Source organism: Dreissena polymorpha, chromosome 1, assembly GCF_020536995.1.
Source record: "Dreissena polymorpha isolate Duluth1 chromosome 1, UMN_Dpol_1.0, whole genome shotgun sequence".
Taxonomy (NCBI): domain Eukaryota; kingdom Metazoa; phylum Mollusca; class Bivalvia; order Myida; family Dreissenidae; genus Dreissena; species Dreissena polymorpha.
The window spans coordinates 76,811,162-76,831,265 of record NC_068355.1 but is presented as its reverse complement, the minus strand read 5'-3'; the positions used below and the strand labels follow the sequence as shown (position 1 = coordinate 76,831,265).

The 20,104-nt window shown below is 35.8% G+C and overlaps 1 protein-coding gene across 3 annotated transcripts in view; it reads left to right on the top strand.

Annotated features, from left to right (window-relative positions):
- The window catches only part of LOC127836367 (nuclear pore membrane glycoprotein 210-like), a 92,729-nt gene extending 73,451 nt beyond the window's left edge, over positions 1–19,278 (top strand). For all 3 annotated transcript variants that reach the window (XM_052362978.1, XM_052362987.1, XM_052362968.1), the window contains 10 exons: positions 1,029–1,286; positions 1,796–1,928; positions 3,712–3,842; positions 4,160–4,277; positions 5,087–5,233; positions 7,189–7,439; positions 9,507–9,726; positions 11,282–11,383; positions 12,448–12,528; positions 13,098–19,278. In XM_052362978.1, the coding sequence (XP_052218938.1) occupies positions 1,029–1,286; positions 1,796–1,928; positions 3,712–3,842; positions 4,160–4,277; positions 5,087–5,233; positions 7,189–7,439; positions 9,507–9,726; positions 11,282–11,383; positions 12,448–12,528; positions 13,098–13,261 (1,605 nt within the window). In that variant the 3' untranslated portion in view covers positions 13,262–19,278. The remainder of the gene's footprint in view (positions 1–1,028; positions 1,287–1,795; positions 1,929–3,711; positions 3,843–4,159; positions 4,278–5,086; positions 5,234–7,188; positions 7,440–9,506; positions 9,727–11,281; positions 11,384–12,447; positions 12,529–13,097) is intronic.
- Positions 19,279–20,104: the final 826 nt, after the last annotated feature.

The window sequence follows — 20,104 nt, the reverse complement described above, 5'->3', positions numbered from 1 at the left end:
ATATGTTCGTAACCTGTTTTGCACTTTAAAATGTGTAATGTACACTGAATCAAAGTAACATGTAGTTTTATTTTATTTAAGTAACAGTAATTAGCTATTTTAACAGAATAACCACCTTATGCATTGCTTCAAATCAAAATATTTCGATTTTAGCTCAAAATAAACTTAAAGGTTGCAATTACGCGTATTTGTTATTAGTTTGTTATTGAAAATAAGTACCTACTATTACTGGATGTTCCGTTCTCTAATCCATAAACACCAGAAAAGATGAAACTCGCCTGATTAAGTAGTGTATTTACACAATGTTTTCGTAGTAAAACATATACCCGACGTCGTAGCGAAACGGACTACGATTTGACCTCGTCAGCCCCCAGTGCCTTTTGTCTATTGTCTGTCGTCTGTTGTTTGTCATGAATTAACACTGTGATCCTCATGAAACTTGGTCAGAAGATTTTTCCGAATCATTTCTTGGACAAGTCCGATAATGGTTTTGGTTGATTGAAAAACATGGCTGCCAGGGGGCTGGGCATTTTTATATGGCTATAGTAAAACCTTGTTAGCATCCTCAAAGTCACATTTATTGTTCAATCTTAATAAAACTTGGTCAGAACATGTGTTTTAATGATATCTTGGACTGCATCGTGGTCAGTTCCTTTGTATCTCAGGTGAGCGACTTAGGCCTGAATTGGTGATAATTTAGAATGTTTTTTAGATAAAAATTGTGTGTTCATGGTCTATTGAAAGATGTATGTGATATTAATGAAAACAGATTTTAAGCAAACATTCTAGAGAACAATGTAGGAAACTAAATCCAAAATGTGCAAGATTTTGAAAAATTTAACTAATCTGCGATAATAAACACAGCGGGAACATTAATGATTATTATCTAATGAAAATATCTATACATTGTATTAAAATACAGTTGTGATCTTGCTGCATGAATCCTGATGATTTTTCAAATATCATGCTCAATATTTTTTATAGTAATTTACAATGAATAAAATATAATAACCTATATAATATTTCAGGTCAAGCCTGTTTCATACCTGATGATCAATTCTGAAACTAAAATGAGAACAACATCTGGTCAGTTGACTGCCATTCCAAGGGGCACCACTCTGTATTTCACTGTCACATATCATGATGACATGGGTGCCACATTCTATGCTACAAACATCAACATGAAGTTTCGCTGTAGCCGATATGACCTGGTGCAAGCAAGTCACGGTCTGGATAATAACACCATCATTGTCAAAACAGCATCAGATGGGGACACAATTCTAAAGGTGAGTTGCCCATATTTCTGTAATCTTTTCATTGTGGGTATCCACTGTTCAATTGCCGCCATGTGTTGTCTGATTCTATTATTCATCATGAAATTTTTAATTGTATTTGGTTGGAAAAAAAAAAATACAGTTTGTTCTTTAAGAAACATAAACACTGTTGAAATTTCCCTTGTAGATTTAAAACAGTTTCTAGGTGGCCACTGCTTCTAAAAGAAGAGGGGAACTGTTGAACATTATGGGCTATAGTGAACTATCAGTGTTTTAGGGGACAGCAATCACAATTATGAGAAAGTCAAATAATTTGTACAAAAGTGGTTAACACATTTCCAATTAAGAAGTAAAATCTGGAAAAACAATCAATAATTTCATAAAAGAAATGTCAAAGTAACAAGTTAACTGTAGCAAAAACAGTTTTTAAAAAATATCAAAGTGGTCAAATAAATAGAAACATTTGTATACTTTAACCTGTTTTTGTTCTGGTTGATATTTCTATATGTGACTGCTTGCAGGTTTGGGATAGAAGCAAGCCATCATTGGTAGACTATATCAACATTCCTGTTGCCAACGTGATACAGCCTGCTTTTACCATAGTAACCATGGGCAGTGTTATCTGCTTCACAACACCATTGACAACAGAGAGTGGTAAATACTGAGTTTGTAAACTCTTTGTTTGAAATGAATACTTGTGTACACTTACTGTAGACCAGTTTTCATTCTCATGTTTTCCAGAACATAATTTTCTGCTAAATTTTGTATAATTGTATAATGTATTCTCATGCATTGTTCTTCTGCAAGTGGATATTAGGTATTATTAGCCTGTATTATACATTGTATGCATGGGTGATCATGCTGAACATGTCTGATGCAATTTGACATGCTGTCTGCTTATCACTTTCAATATGATTAAATGTTGCATGGCATATGTGTTGAATTTTACCTATATTGTTATGGCTTTTGAGACCAGTTGGGGAATTGATACTAAAAATAGAAAAAAAAACTGTTTCAACTATATAACTTTAATAAGAATGAAGGCATGGCCCTGAAATATTTTTAAAAAGAAGCTTATATGCAGATCTAGCTATGGATTGCATTTAGGGCCATTCTGGTCAATGACTAAAAGTAGAGAAATGGGCTTCCGTTGTATTCACCAGAAATTTAAACAAGAAAGACTATAAAAAGTAAAATTAGTTAAGGCTGGGGAGGCACTGCCCTTTATCCTTGTTGGGGACCTGCCAGAATTCTATTGAGTTTTTCACGCTTTCTGACGCAGGGCTGGTACAGAAATCTCCATGTAATTAGTCCCCTACCGGTTTCACCGGAGGTGTCTTATGGTTTTGTCTCCGTCCCTCCGTCCGTCACACTTTTCTGGATCCTGCGATAACTTAAAAAGTTCTTAACATTTTTTCATGAAACTTGGAACATGGATAGATGTCAATATGGACCTTATGCACGTCATTTCATTTCATTCTTATGTCAAAAATTCTGGTTGCTATGGCAACAAATAGATTAGAAATACTGCTGAAAATGGTGGTTTTTCTGGATCCTGCAATAACTTTTAAAGTTCTTAATATTTTTTCATGAAACTTGAAATATGTATAGATGGCAATATGGACATTATGCACGTCATTTCATTTCGTTCCGGCGTAAAAAATTCTGGTTGCTATGGCAACAAATAGACTAGACATACTGCTGAAAATGGTGGTTTTCTGGATCCTGCAATAACTTTTAAAGTTCTTAATATTTTTTCATGTTACTTGAAACATGGATAGATGGCAATATGGACATTATGCACGTCATTTCATTTCGTTCAGACGTCAAAAATTCTGGTTGCTATGGCAACAAATAGACTAGAAATACTGCTGAAAATGGTGGTTTTCTGGCTCCTGCAATAACTTTTAAAGTTCTTAATATTTGTTCATGAAACTTGAAACATGGATAGATGGCAATATGGACATTATGCACGTCATTTCATTTTGTTCCTAAATAAAAAAAATTGGTTGCTATGGCAACAAATATATATATAAAAAAATCTGGAATTTCTGACAATGGTGGAGCCGGTAGGGGACTTACATTGCTTGACAATAGTCTTGTTACATATTAAAGTTATATAAATAAAATTAAACATTGCTTATGGGACATTCATCAATCAATATAATTGAACGTGCAAAACAATAAAGATGGTTTGGTCATTCGTGATATAAATTAACATTCTATAATGGGATTTCGGTCAGGCAACATAATGACGCAAGCAGTATCAGACTGCACGCAAGTTGCTGAGTGTATTTGTCATATGAGTTATAAATAACATGTCTATGATGGCAATTATCGATTAGTTTTATGACATTATTAGCTTAATATTCTTTTCACTTGTTTCTGACACAAAATATATATGTCAAGTAGAGGTACCGGTAATTATGTCATTCAGGTGGCCCAGGTAGCTGGCGTGGCCTGGGCAGCCTGACAGTGGACAGTACATCAGGCATTGCCAGTGCTAACTATGTGGGTGGGGGAAGTCTAACCTTCGCCATATCAGAGGAGACCATGACCTCCACAGAGGTGGGTCTACTGTAAAAAATGTCTGTTTACTGAGTATTTCATAAAAACCAACGCTGGTTGTCCTCAAATATATTTATGTGAATAACAAGACAAAGTACATGTATCTTGGAAGTTATCTATCGGCATATTATATGCTGTAAAAACGTGTTCTATATAATTGGTTAAGACATTTGTATCTTTGTACTGTGCTCTTTATGAAGGGTCTCTTTGACTATCTTTGAAGTAACTGAAATATGTCTTTATTGTTAAAACACTATTGAAATATTAATTGTTGCATATAAGTGAAGACTTAGTACAGGCACATTGTAAACTTTCAGATTCAAGTAGCACCTGTCCACAGTGTGAGCCTGGAAAGTAATGCAGAGTTTGTCACCACGGTAACAAACACTCCCTTAACAGTGTTTGTGAACCTCGGAAACTCAACAAGTGTTCAGGGTGAGGAGATTTTTATATATTCTTCAAAAACTTGTCACATGGGTTAAGAAATCTGTAAATTATTGGCCACATGGTTTGTATTTACCTAATAACATGTTCATTAGCCACATAATTAATTTAATTAATGTAAAATGTTAACATGGAACACAAAACACAATCATCCCCATGATGTTTGGCTAGAGTTGTTGATGGTAATATCATACGTATGAGCCTCTGTCTGGGAGCAGGTTCTCAGTGCATTTGGATGAAGAGTTGTCCCAGATTAGCCTGTGCAGTCATGGTTACTGTAACTGAAAATTGAAAAAAACAGTTGTTGTTGTTTTTTTCAAAAAGTTAAGTTTGGATGTATGAATAGGTTTGATATTTAAGATAACAGAAGCTAACATGCAAAAAATGGATAAAAAGGGATCGCATTTTTGATCATTCTAGTCAAGGTCATTTTTAAGTTATTAGAAATAAATAATAAATAAACCATTTGCACCGAGTAACAGGAGTTTGCATGAAGGAATTGTGCTGAAATTGTGTGTATATAAAGATTCATGCATACATTCCTGGTTATTGCACAATATATGACATTAAAGTAGACTTAATGGTAAGAAAAAGCAACCTGGTTTTGAGAATTGCCATTTTTTAGAAATTGGTTGTATTCATAAAATTATTTATGCTGTTGATGTATTCAATTACTTACAATTGCTTACCAGCATCATTCTATCTTAAAAATCTTGAGTAGAATGAACATCTTACGGCCAATATAGTATTAAAATAAGTTAATTTGCAGAAAATATTCAACAATGCTGACTGTTTTTCAGGATCTGAGTGTTTATCCCAGATTGCAGAGAAGAAATATCAGCCACAGAGAATCCCATTCTCTTGTGAGTTGTCTCTCACCCCTACCCAGCAGCATCTAGATGTGGCTGACTTGTTCTCAGTTCAGCCTGTCTTCCTTTCTAAATTTGGTAAGACAGTGAATAATGCAATAATCAATACATTGAAGTTCTGTAAAAAAAAAGGCCCATGAAAGATAATGCATAGTCATACCACTGGAACGAAGTAAAGGGAGAAAGAGGGTATTTTGGATTTTACATGGCCTTTTTCTGTGTGTTTGTCCATCCATCTGTTTGTAGACCAAAACTTGTTCAATAGCATTCTCTTACCTCTGTCAACATACAACATTCAAAGTTGTAAATATTATTCCTTAGTATATAAGTTGTGCAAGTGAAGTTTTTATTGTCCTTAGAAAATGTATTCCCCATTTTTGACTTAGAATTTCTTTGTCATTGATTACGGTGCTATAGCAAAAAATATGTTTGTCTGTGGACCACATGCAGTTGTGTTATATTAGGTATGTTACAGTATAAATATGGATGGGTGTTTGATCCCTGGCCCGGTCACATACTTTGTGTGGATATTGGTCATGAAATCCGTTTTTCTCCCATTCTCCCTCTACTTCTAATTAAATTAGAGCAGTGAAAAAGTGTGTGTTGGTTAACTGACTCCCATGATTTAACTGAACAACTGTGTAAAACCGTACATGCCAGAATTTTTTAGGTCAAAAGCGGGACATTCCATAAAAAAGTGTTGGGACATTTGACCAAAAAGCAGGACACCTAAAACGATCTTTCATTCCACCTTTACTGTATAGTACTAACAAAATCTTTTGATACTTTTATTCAAGACATAAAACATCTGATATGAAGCATAAAATCTAAAACATAACAATAACAGTTTTTATTAGATAAGACAATAGCAAACAACGAAGATAAAATTCATCTTTTTAGTGTACAAAATCTGGAACATTACGACAACAATACTCATTATATTACTTTCAATGACAAACATTAACGCAGGGGAGGTTATCCAGTACACTGAAAGTACGGGTTACAGTAAACTATCTACCGAACAGTTACATCAGTTTGACACGGAATGCGCGGCCGTACACATTTCCGAGGTAGGTTTTTGGTGTTCATTTTAACTGCCAACAACTTAATTGGAGTAGGGTCAAACTGGCATGCATAGCACCTCGTTGTTTTTATTACAATTACACCCAATTACACTAGACAGGATGGGTATCACTTATTGGACTGTTTGTTGCGATTTTGGTATATTGCACATTCGGATTATCCCCCTATTTCGGAGCTAAACATTGAATGTAAAAGACTCATTAATGACGTAGAGTTAATTTTACAAAACAATTGTTTTGTAAACCGTTTCAAACAAAGACAAAAGCAAACACATTTTCAACATTTATTTCATTATAATACAACTATCGATAGCAATAAGTGACCACCATCTTGAAGACCGCCATGGTGTGAATGCCTGATGAAATCAATAATTAGCCTATAAATCGCTGATAAGGTGTCATAAACAACACTGGTACGCACGAGAAGTAGAATCGGATTGTTAATTGGGGGCAATAAAGGGATGAGCGGTGGTAAGTGTTTGCGAAACAGAGCTTGTATAGTGAATTTTATTGGGAACCTATAGACCTTACATTGTTTCTTAACGAATGTCGGGACAAATCGTCTCATATGGGGACGCCAGGACAAAGGGCCCAAAAGCGGGACTGTCCCGCCGAGATGGGGACGTCTGGCATGTATGGTAAAACAGCAAAAGTTGAAGCAAACAAACAAAATAAGCTAAATATTTTACATGATGGTTCTAGGTACGATTAACAGAGATGTCATTATTTACCAATTATGTTTCAAATATGTCATTCAAAGTAATAAAAAGACTTTGTTTCAGGAAAAAAAAAATGGAGTTCGGTAATTTCACAAGCCCGCAAACGCTTATAGATACATGAAAAAAGTAAAAGTTAATGTAAATGAATCTGATTCTGCGAAAGATATGTTATGAAGTTGTTACTGCTTAAAAGAAACAATTCAATATGGTTTAATATCTGTGAATATTGCAGGAAGGTATGCATGCAAGATATCACCAGTCACAACAGTGCAAAATCAACAGCTATCTACAGTGGATGTGAGTCTTGCTGTCTCAGCAACCGTTACCATGGTGAAAGGTCAAGCGGAGGTGACAGCCTCTCCCCTGACCATCACATTCTTGCCCCCATTCCATGTGCTTAATGCAGAGATTCATGTCTCCACGGTTACTCCGATAGCGAGTATCAGAGTCTCCTGCACTGCCAAACTGGGGGGACAGCTCCAGGTAAGTTATACATTCATAAAAATAAGTCTGTTTGTTAGATGAAATCTTTTAGATCAACCTCAGTTTAATTGAGTCGCGTTCTGAGAAAACTGGGCATAATGCTTGTGCGTAAAGTGTCGTCCCAGATTAGCCTGTGAAGTCCGCACAGGCTTATCAGGGATGATACTTTCCGCTTTTATGACATTTTTCATTTAAATGAAGTCACTTCTTAGCAAAAATCCAATTAAGGTGGAAAGTGTCGTCCCTGATTAGCGAACTGCACAGGCTAATCTGGGACGACAATTTACGCACATGCATTATGCCCAGTTTTCTCAGAACGCGACTCAATTGTAAGCCTTAGTGTTATTGCATCACGCTGGCGTCTGTTTTGGTCGGACTAACCAGCACTTAGGGAGAAATCTGGAGAATGCTCCCTGGGTGAAGCCCAACCAAGGATTAACAACTAATCTTTTATAACTTTGCGACTTGACAAGATGTCTCATGTTGTTTGTTCATTTGTTTTATGTCTTTGTGTGTATCACCGAAATGATACAAGTCTTATCTTTTGAATGTTGCTTAAGTGGTTTTGGCACACTTCCCTAACAAGGATGTTTTTTATGATGGTTCTGTAATTGCAAAATTGCATGTCATAGATTACACTAAACTTAAGGACAAAATGTCAATGCAATTCACCTATGAAAAACTATGTACATGTACAGGGTTCGCACAGGGCTTGAAAAGTGCTTGAAAACGAGTCCTAGGCTTGAAAAGGCCTTGAACAAAGGTTGGCCTTGAAAAAGTGCTTGAAAGGTGCTTATTTCATGTAAAAAGCCTTGAAAATGTATATTTCTGCTCAAAATTACTTTTATCATCGCTTTAATTATAAACTTAAATCGTTCTTAAGGGAAATATTCTGAAAATTTATCATAAATTCCTTCGCGCAAAAAGTTGAGTACGAAATATAAGTTTCGAACACTATTGAGTACGAAACCTTATGTGTACAAGTCACAGATTATGTGTACTACATGTACATCAGAGGTTCTCCATTGTGCTCAATTTTCGCGAGTGAAAACGCAGCGATGGGGAAGTGTCGTTTCTGACCAGGGTGGTTAACTGAATATTTCTAGGTACAGAAAACAAATGACATTCGAAAAGCACATTGTCAGGTCTGTATGAAGACCATTGATGTCGGGGTATGGGGGAAAGTGCTTTGTAAAGCCAAGAGAAGGGGGAAACTCACAAAGAAAACATGAAATTGAGAAGCAAACAGGGTTCCTGCGATGTGTTTTTTGTGAAACAGGACAGTACTATTGTTAAAACTGTGAAATCTAAAACAGACATCAACAACAGCCCATCTGTGTCAAACCAGGAAGGCACAGCCACAGAGAGTGTGAAGATAGAAGATATTCAAATTCCAGGACCTTCCCAACCATAAGCAGCAGTATCAAACTCGCAGACATCCATAGACAGATTTGTTACAAAAAATGATATGTTGAAAGCGGAAGTATTGTGGGTATTGCATTCCCTTTGCACACATCAATCCTTCAATTCCAATAAAACATTACATTTATACATAAGTTAATTCAGGTTATGTTCCATGACAGTACCATAGAAAAGAAATTTTCTTGTGGAGACATCAAGACAGCATATGTAGCCGTTTTGGGGCTAGCTTAACATTTCAAAACTTTACTTGATAGTTCTATAAGTGGACCCTACTCAGTGTCTTTTGATGAAAGTTTAAACAAGAAAGACCAATCCAAGCAAATGGAGAATGCATTTTTTAAAGGAAACTAACATATCATTCTCGGCCTTGAAAAATGAAAATTTGGCATTGAAAAGTCCTTGAAAAGTGCTTGAATTTAGGTTTGAGATTTCTGTTTGAACCATGATGTATTGTAATTGAAATCTGGTAAAATTAAGAAAGCATCTTTTCATTTATATCAATAGAAAACAGAAGAAGTTGTAAATGCAGCATCAACAGACTACATTAGTTTTCTCTCTAGAGATTTATGGATAAGGGTTAGAACTGTGTGATTGGTCTTTATGACCATTATGTTCTAGGACACTCAAGTGTGTTATTTCATGCAGGTGATTGTGAGTGACCCGTCCATCTTGGAAGCTCTTCCTCCAGAGAGTGATTCCCAATCCAATGGCATCATCCTCTATCCAATAAAATTGCTTGATACAGTTGCATTGTGGGAAAGGGAGCAGCTAGATGTTTGGGTTGATCTGATTGGTCAGAAGACTGGGCAGAAAGTCAAGATTCCAATTTTCATTCGCCTGATTGGTCAGAAACCGGATGGTGCTAGTAAGTAAACCTAGACTTACAAATTAAAAAAAAAGGTTCTAAAAAATATTACATTATGCAACCTTTCAGCTAGAAGGACGAAAAAGTTCAAAGGAAAAATGTCTACAAATTATGTTTGCATTCCATTAATGACATTGAAATGTAGTTAAAAAATCAGATTTTTTTCTGATTTTTAACCTCTGTTTGCTAAATTAATTGCATGCAATTTTGTTTTTCATGGATTTCTACTTAATATCCTAAAATTATCCTTGTTCTTCTAAAGTCACCGCCATGTCAAAATCAATTAACTTTTCTGAGACCAGTTTCCCTTATGATTCTGTCCCTTCCAAGTCAAAACTCTTGTAATCCTTAGGTAGCCTGTTCTGACTTTTCTTGAACTCCTACTTCAAGCCACTGGAGCATTACAGGCAATTATATATCCCTTGTTGATAGGCAGTCAACAGATGTTCAATATTTAATTGTTTGTTGTTGTTTTTTGAAGACCTGCAAAATATTTACTTAAATTGAGAAATACAAAAAAGTAATCAACTGTAATTTTTATTACATATTTATCAAATAAATGTATATACATGTATTCTTCTATTAGATTGTTACTTTTTATGTCCCCCACTATAGTAGTGGGGGACATATTGTTTTTGCCCTGTCTGTTGGTTGGTCTGTTGGTTGGTTGGTCTGTTGGTTGGTTGGTTTGCGCCAACTTTAACATTTTGCAATAACTTTTGCTATATTGAATATAGCAACTTGATATTTGGCATGCATGTGTATCTCATGAAGCTGCACATTTTGAGTTGTAAAAGGTCAAGGTCATCCTTCAAGGTAAGAGGTCAAATATATGTGGCCAAAATCGCTCATTTCATGAATACTTTTGCAATATTGAAGATAGCAACTTGATATTTGGCATTTATGTGTATCTCATGGAGCTGCACATTTTTGAGTGGTGAAAGGTCAAAGTCAAGGTCATCCTTCAAGGTCAGAGGTCAAATATATGTGGCCCAAATCGCTTATTTTATGAATACTTTTAAAATATTGAAGATAGCAACTTGATACTTGGCATGCATGTGTATCTCATGGAGCTGCACAATTTGAGTGGTGAAAGGTCAAGGTCATCCTTCAAGGTCAGAGGTCAAATATATGTGGCCGAAATCGCTTATTCTATGAATACTTTTGCAATATTAAAGATAGCAACTTGATATTTGGCATGCATGTGTATCTCATGGAGCTGCACATTTTGAATGGTGAAAGGTCAAGGTCATCCTTAAAGGTCAAATATATGGGTCAAAATTGCTGATGTAATGTCACTTCTGCAATATTGAAGCTAGCAATTTTATATTTGAAATGCATGTGTATCTCATGGAGCTGCACATTTTGAGTGGTGAAGGGTCAAGGTCAAGGTCATCCTTCAAGGCCAAGCTTCATTTAGGGGGACATTGTGTTTCACAAACGCATCTTGTTTAACATTATAATGTATGTGTTAGATTAAATAAAGGAAGCCATTCCACTGTTTTTCCTCTCTACTAGTCATAGCTATGATATTTTCTGTGCTTGTACATTTCAGTTCAGGGCTGGCACTCCTTGTTCAGCAGCATCCTTAACAACTACCAGTATTGGTTCATGCTGCTGCTCATCATCATTGTCACCGCTCTCACCGTGCTCTTTGGTAAGCATATACTAACACTGCTGCATAATCAACACTTTCTTTGTATACCACCATAACACACATTTGAGTGGTTGAGCATTGGGGTAATTGCCGCCCTCTCTTCCTCTCACCCCCCGCAATAACAAAGTTTGAAAGGTAGAGAATTGGGTTAAACGCCCCCTCCCCCTAAAGAAGTTTGAGAGGTTGAGAATTGAATTGGGGTAAGTGTTCCTCTCCCCACTAAACAAAGTTTGAGAGGTTGCGGATTTTGGTACCCCCTCCTTAATAAAGTTTGATAAGTTGAAAATTGGGGTAATTGCCTCCCTCATAACAAAGTTTGAGAATTGAGGTAATTGCCACCTTCACCTTAACACAGTGTAAGAGGTTGATAATTGGGGTAATTGCCCCCCCCCCCATTCCCATTTACAATTTTTGAGAGGTTAATAATTGAGACAATTGCCCCCCCCCCCCTCACCCCTCTCCTCCTTAACAAAGATTGAGAGGTTTACAATTGGGGTTATTGCCCCCTCCACACTTAACAAAGTTTGAGAGGTTGAGAATTGGGTTAATTGCCCCCCCCCCCCCACACACACACACACAAATCCTTAACCAAGTTTGAGTGGTTGACAATTGGGGTAATTGCCCCCTCCACGCTTTGTAAATTTGAGAGGTTGAGAATTGGGGTAATTGCCCATAAATTTAATTGAACAATGCCTTTATTAATGTAATGCTTACTTTAGACAATAACCATTAATGGATAGTACCCATACCCAAGTGCCCAAAATTGTCTTCTACATGAGGTCTTCCTGTTTGATTCAGGCTACCATACAGTGTATGGGCCCTGCCATGAGCCTTGTTCTGTGAAAGGGGGGTTAAATGCATGTGTGTAAAGTGTCACCACAGATTAGTCATGCCTGTACAGTCTGCACAGGCTAATCATGCATACAAACAATATAATGTAAACGGAAAGTGCCATACCTGATCAGTCCGTCAGGACTGCACATGTTTATCTGGGACGACACTTAGTGCACATGCATTCAACACCTTTTTTTCCAAGGTTCATGATGTCTTCCTGTTTGATTCAGGCTACCATGCAGTGTATGGGCCCCGCCACACGGCTGCACTCAATACCAGTGGTCAGAAAAGCCCTTCACCGGCAGGACCAGGTGGGTTATATATCAAACAGTTATTTACTCTTAACATTTGATGAATTTGGTGTAACATAAATAGCAAAATGATTGTTTGGAAAAATGGGGTTCATGCCTGTGGGTTTAGTATCACCCCAGTTTATCACTTGCACAGGCTTATCAAGAAGGACATTTTTGGCCGAGACTAAACTTTCGTTTAGAAGAAATTTGCTTAAAAGAAAAATTCTACAAAAGGAGAAAGTGTCCTCCCTGAATAGCCTGTGTAGACTGCATCGGCTAACCTGAATAGCCTGTGTAGACTGCATCGGCTAACCTGAATAGCCTGTGTAGACTGCATCGGCTAACCTGAATAGCCTGTGTAGACTGCATCGGCTAACCTGAATAGCCTGTGTAGACTGCATCGGCTAACCTGAATAGCCTGTGTAGACTGCATGGGCTAATCTGAGGTGGTTCTTCATGCACATGGTCTTTTCAATAATATTTTTTAAGGATCATAGTTTATCTATTTTCCCTTTAAATGCCATTGTCAGGTGCAGTTGTACAACCATCCACTATAAGTCATAATGCTGTGTTTTTCTGCACTCCAGGTGGATCCCCTCCTCCATACTACCCATACTACAGTAGCCCAGGCAGCGTCTCTCCAGGCTCCACCCCCAAGGCCGCCACAGTGCTTTGGTCAGCCTACACGCCCCTTCCCGGCACCTCTCCAAACCGACGGCGCTCTCCAATGACTCGCTACAGCCCCTCCTGATCATGTCAACCAGCATCAGACCATATTGTTGCATCTGCCTCAAACATAACAGCTCAACATTGCATTGCTAATGAAATATTTCAATATCATCAGCTCACCAAATTATTTCTGATGGAATGTAACAAATTGAAATAATTGCTTTAAAATTGGAATGAACCTTTTCAGTTATTATGGCATAAGAAACAGTATAAGTTTAAACTATTTTTTTAATATGCTGTCAACCAATAGTTGAAGTAGAGATCTGTTACCAACTGAGTTACAATAGTACAATTAACAGATCACTACATTTTTTGTTACCAAATAATCTCAGTTTGAACAAACGTTTTTATACATTCTACAGTCAAATTCTATTCCATCTCCATCAAAACAGTAGTAGTGCTGTGGCTTATCCAACTGACAATAGAATGGCATTTATATTCTCAAGTTGATATCTGCAGAACACTGACCTAAAAACTTTGCACATTGGTATGATGGTTACTTGAAAATAAAGGTAGAAATTTATTGATATGTCAGTCATGTCAAAGGTCAAGGTCAGTGTAAAAGTGAATTTGTTCCCTCAAGGTCTTGCAAATGCTTTGACTAATGATCATGCAAAGTGGTAAATTGATTGACTTTTGATTTTTATGTAAATAGGTCGATGGTCAAGGTGAAAAGGGTTTTTACAAAGAAATTTGTTTTGGCGCTTAATTTGGAGAACACTTAGCTAAGATCATAAAACTTGGTATAATGATTTCATGTAAGGACATGAAGGTGCATTCTGATTTTGAGGTCACAAGGTCAAATGAGCTTGTATCGAGAATGGTTTCTGCAGAATATCTTTAGAATGACTTGACATATGATAATCTAATATGTGTGCTGGTTATGTGTAAGGAAATAATTGAGCTTTGTCTGTGAAAAGGGGGTTTAATGCAAGCATAAAGCATCGTCCCAGATTAGCCTGTGCAGTCTGCACAGGCTAATCAGGGTTGACACTTTCGACATAAACTTAATTTTTGCAAAAAAGGACTTCTTTTAAACAGAGAATACCATAACAGCGGAGAGTGTCCTCCCTGATTAGCCTGTGCAGCACAGACTGCACAGGCTTATCTGGTAAGACACTTTATGCACATGCATTAAACCCCCTTTTCTAAGAGCATGGTTCACTTATGTCTACTGATTTTGAGATAAACAGGTCAAAGTGTCATATCACAAGGGCTTGACAGGGAATGTGTGTCTGCACAAAATTATTAGAACGCTTTCACCTATGATCATGAAAATTAGTATGTAGGTTACTTAAATGGAAAGGAAGACTTATATCATCAGGTCAAAGGGGCTTGTATCATGGAACAATATCTAGAGAATGCTTAGGCATATGATCATATAAATTGCTTTGCTGGTCATTTAGATGAAAGGCAGATTCCTTTTAATATAGAGATCAAAAGGCTAAAGATGAAGGCCACATTTGCTCGTAACATATAAAAGTTTCCTCCACACAAAATGTGCAGAATTATTACTATCATAGAAGTTTGTTTAATGGTTAGTCTTGATGAAGGATGACCTTAATGGTTTTTCAACAAATCAACACACTAACTGTCAATGTCACAAGGATACAACACACTAACTGTCAATGTCACAAGGATACAACACACTAACTGTCAATGTCACAAGGATACAACATACTAACTGTCAGTGTCACAAGGATACAACACACTAACTGTCAATGTCACAAGGATACAACACACTAACTGTCAATGTCACAAGGATACTTCTGTTTCAAGCCTGGGGGATACATATTTTTTATATCTCGCTCTTTTGTTTATAGGTAAAGAATGACATGTATTTAAATATAACTGATCTCAATTTAAATGCATGTAATTCCTGGTTTTAGGAAGCCTGGTGTTGTTTTTTTCAAGATGAGATTAAGGCTGTTCTTTATGCTAGATGTATTAAAGACATTTACTCAGGGGAGAAAAAGATGGATGCTGCTGTAGTAGATCAGGCAATGTCTTTCAACATTTATGTGAAAGTGTTCCTATCAACCCTATTACATCACTTTTATCAGTAATTCATTTAGCAGATGACTGATGGGCAACTCCTTTAGGTATTGAAGAGGAAAACTGATTGTTGTGTCATCTTGCCCATTGCACACAACTGAAGTTTGAGTTGCACTTTGTCAAAACATCTTACAGTTTATTTACATAAAGAGAATGTTGCTAAAATTGTGTAAAAAGTGTGTTTGTGCATTTTGCAGATGCTTAAAAATGTACATTATTTTGGTTTCAAATGGGACATGTTCCAAAGTGGTGTTTCAGTAAGTATGGTTTTCAATGTCTTGGCTGTATTACCCAATGTTCATTTGTTTTGTGATTTAATAAGGATAATTATTTTGATTGACAGATTTGTCCCTATATCTATTTCATAATTCCACTAAACTCATACATTAAAAGCAGCATAGTGGGAGAACTTTTTTCTTGTATACCTTTAGAAAAATATATTTGAGCTATGCTCTGTGAAAAGGGGGTTTAATGCATGCGTGTAAAGTGTCATCCCAGATTAACCTGTACGCTAAGGCTCAACGACGACATTTTCTGCTTTTATGATATTTTTCGTTCCAAGAAAGTCTCTCATTAGCAAATGTCTAGTTTATGAGGAAAGTGTCGTCCCTGATTAGCCTGTACTGACTGCACAGGCTAATCTGGGACGACACTTAACACACATGCATTAAACCCCCTTTTCACAGAGCACGGCCCAAATAAATATGTTTTGTCTTCACAAAAAGTGTATTTGTAACATTCAATCTCCTTTAACACAACTTGATAACCTTGAAATCAGTTTCATAGTAAGAATGATGCAATTGTTGTCAGATTGTATGGTTGAATTCATGCTACATATACATGTACTACTTTTACAAGAATAATGCTAGAAACACTGTTAGAAAGCATTCAACATATTTGGCTGCAATTTTAACTTGTACTACATACATATATAATATATGGTGTACTTAATATAGTTTGAGAAATCAACATGATATATAACAAACACTTTATAAATCTTAAATGTTTTGTCAGCAATATGGGCATAATACCAGTTATTTGTTTTAAGCTCTCCTGACCACAAAATGCTCAATTTTTATGCTTTTCTGATCACCTTTTGTCAGTTGTGCGATGTGCATCCTGCATAATTAACATTGCCTTGTTAACGCTCTAGAGGCCTGGTCAGAATATTTTTCCCAATCATTTCTTGGGCGAGTTTGAAAATGGTTAAGGTTAGTTTAAAAACACTGCTGCCATGGGGCGGGTAATGTTTACGTATTTGGCTATAGGAAAGCCTTATTAATCACATATATTGTCCAATTTTCGTGACACTGGGTCAGAACATTTGTACTAATGATATCTTAAATGAGTTTTAACATGGTTCAAGTTTGTTGAAAAACATGGCCACCAGGGGTTGGGGCAATTTTCTTTATATGACTGTAGCGAAACCTTGTAAACACTATAAGTCACAATTATAGTCTTTATTGAACTTGGTTAGAAGAATATTGTAATGGTATCTTGGATTAGTTAAAAACGGTTCCGGTCTGTTGAAAAGCATGGCCGCCGAGGGGTGTAGCATTATTCCTTGTATGGCTATAGTAAAACCTTGATTTCACTCTAAAGAACATATTTATAATTCATTCTTCATGAAACTTGGTCGGAGCATTTGTTGTAATGATATCTTGGGCTTCACAGAACAGGTCAGCTCCTTTGTCTGTCAAAGCAGGTGCTAGCAGTTTAAAAATAGAGAATAAAAACATATGTACCGTAAATTTGCGGCCATAAGTCGACCTAAAAACGCTCCCAAAATTGACTTTAAAAGTCAACTCGACTTATGGATGAGGTACAAAATAAAAATTAAAAAAAAACACATATTTCTGTGCCGTTTTTTTTTAAAGTAATAAATCTCTGAAGCGGAGGAATGATGACTGTTTACGGTAAGGCCGACTCGTCTTTTACTTAAATGTCCGCCGATAACAAAATACTGCATGTTTACATTGGTTTTTAATTCATTAATCTTCGTTATAAGTCCAAATTAAAACATGTAAAAATAACTTCGAAAATATTAAACATTTGTGACGTACGGTAAAGTGGCGAAATTTATACATGGCAATTTGTCTATTGATACATCGTCCGTTGTCTGCTAAGAACAATAGAAAATCGACTGCTGACACTTGTACCCATTTAAAGTTAATCCGTGTAAATACAAACTGTCAACAGATGCAGGTGTCTTTATGCCACCAATTATCGCTTCTCGGCCTTTTGACTAAGATCAGAGTGTAAAGTGTATTCTTTATTGCGTCACACCTAAAATAGTTATCCGTTAATGATATGCACAACGGTTCTGCTACAAACTACTTCTGACCAATCAAAATTAATTACTCTATCGTTGGATACGCCTTTAACCAATCGCTATTGTTCAACTTCACATGGTATATTTTTTGATTGGATGAAGGTGTGGTTTCGTTGATTTATTCACAACTGTCCCACAATTTATGCATAATTGTTTCGTAAATCAATAGATCTTATCTGAGTGATGATTTCATTCATTGTTTGATTATAATAATATTACGCACTCACCCTGGATTATTAAAAAGTGTAATTGGACACATTAAATACACAAGTACTTTCGATTAGCTGCTTAGTATTATTAGATAAGACGTTTTTCCAGAATGCAGAAAATATTCCTCGGGTATCTCGTGATTTACGAATATGTATATAACAGTCGAATAGCGAGCGATGCGAGTGTTGTTAAATTCACGTGTTTCATGCATAATGGCGAAAGCGTTTTTGATTATTTGAGAGCAAGTTACAATTATTTTGACCATATAATGCATTTCTGCGTTCAAGATTTTAACGAATTTTCACATCAATAGCACTAACACTTTAATACAAAAAAATCTGCTCATCATATAAACGCTGAAAGTTATTACGTTAAATGGGAAACTAATTTTGATTTGTGAAATATATATTAAGTTCGAAATAATCAATGATATGTTATTATGATTTTTGAACAATAAAATATATTTTTCGTGATAATAAATAATTGAAACGTTGAATGTTTCGTTTTAAATATATCCTTATTATTAATATCCCAAAAAATGTCAACTGCCAGTGCAAAAGCCCTCAGAACCATGACTAAAAGGTCACTTAAACATGTCTGAGATATTGAGGAAATTTACCCCCCGACTTATGGCAGAGTCAAGGCAAAAAACCAAGTTTTTCTAGCCACATTATACCCCTCGACTTATGGCCGAGGTAGACTTATGGCCGCAAATGTACGGTATGTTGCTTTTTGATATTATTGGCTGTTGTTACACATATATACATGTTTTGATTTTCTTTTCTATTTGTTATTATTGTTTGCATAAAAATGTAATTTGTAGAGTGAGAATTTCGTACTTTCATCATCATGTGCAAATCTGATTCAACTAAGTATTCAACTTGATTATCATGTCTTTAGTCTAATGTCTTATAAGGGCCATACACAATGTCAAAGATATGCATGCTATCATTTAAATTTTACATTAATTTCAAGTGGTTTGCATATAAAATGTCTGAACATGGTGATCCTTATTTCTTGTTTACCGGTATTCATGTCAATCATAGATGTAATGCAAGTATGTCTGCTATCCATAAATCATAAATATTTGTTCTTTATCTAGATATTTTTGCTAACTACATGTAACTTCAGTGAATTTTTGTGTCAATCTATTATATGTTTGAAATGCAATATATATTACAGTACTTAAATGATGTTAGAAGTTTTCTTTGACTTTTCAGATTGGTTTAGCTGGGAGTTTTACATTTATAATATAAAAGTATTGTTTTACTTGGACTTTGTTTTTCATATTGTTTTCATTAGACTTTCTGTTCATGTAATTGTGTTCATACAATTGATTATTTTGTTAATGCTTGATTGCATAGTTATACCAGTATGTTACATTTTCAAACTTTGTCTTGTGCATTTAACAATTTTGGCATAATAAAATGTTTTCAGTCAAATCTTGTACAATTTTTAATTGATATGTGAACTGAAAATAATGTTTACCGATATTTTTCAATACTGAATAATTTTGTCATCATGTTGCAAGCTCATGACTTAAAAATCATATTTTTCATTTGGCACATTTAAGTAAGTCTGAACTATGCATCTGCGTTTAATGCCCAAAGTAACATGTATGTCTACTTGTAAAATACATTTTTAGTCAAAAATTTGTGGGGAAAAAACAAGCCATGTCCCTGACATACCATTTTGTCTCAAAATTCCTCTTATGTCACAATAAACCTGTTCAAGGCCTAATTTGAAGTGACCATCAAGTGTGACCTTGATCTTTATGATGAATAGACATATAATGCACTCTACACACATTCCCTTTGTATGTGTAATTTATACATTTCATAATGAATAAAGTAACAGCCCAGAAATGCTGTTTTATGGCCATATTTGACCTTGACCTGTGAGGAAGAGAGACATCTTTTAACACAAAATGTCTCCCTAACAGTGGTAAATATTGTGTGTGTTTTTTTTTTTAAGCAAGATGAATTACAAAGTTACATCTCAGACAAGCTGTTTTGTTACCAAATGTGACCTTTGATTTAAAAGCGTGACCTTGACTTTCAAGGTAGATGGATATGTATTAAATGCGCTTTGCGTCTTACGAAGGTTTACATTTACACTACAGTATTTGGACATTCATCAAAACATGGAATATTTATCGCTGATAAAGGAATGGTCTCGCTATGAAACAGCCAAATTTGTTTCTTGTTCTGAGAAAACTGGGCATAATGCATGTGCGTAAAGTGTTGTCCCAGATTTGCCTGTGCAGTC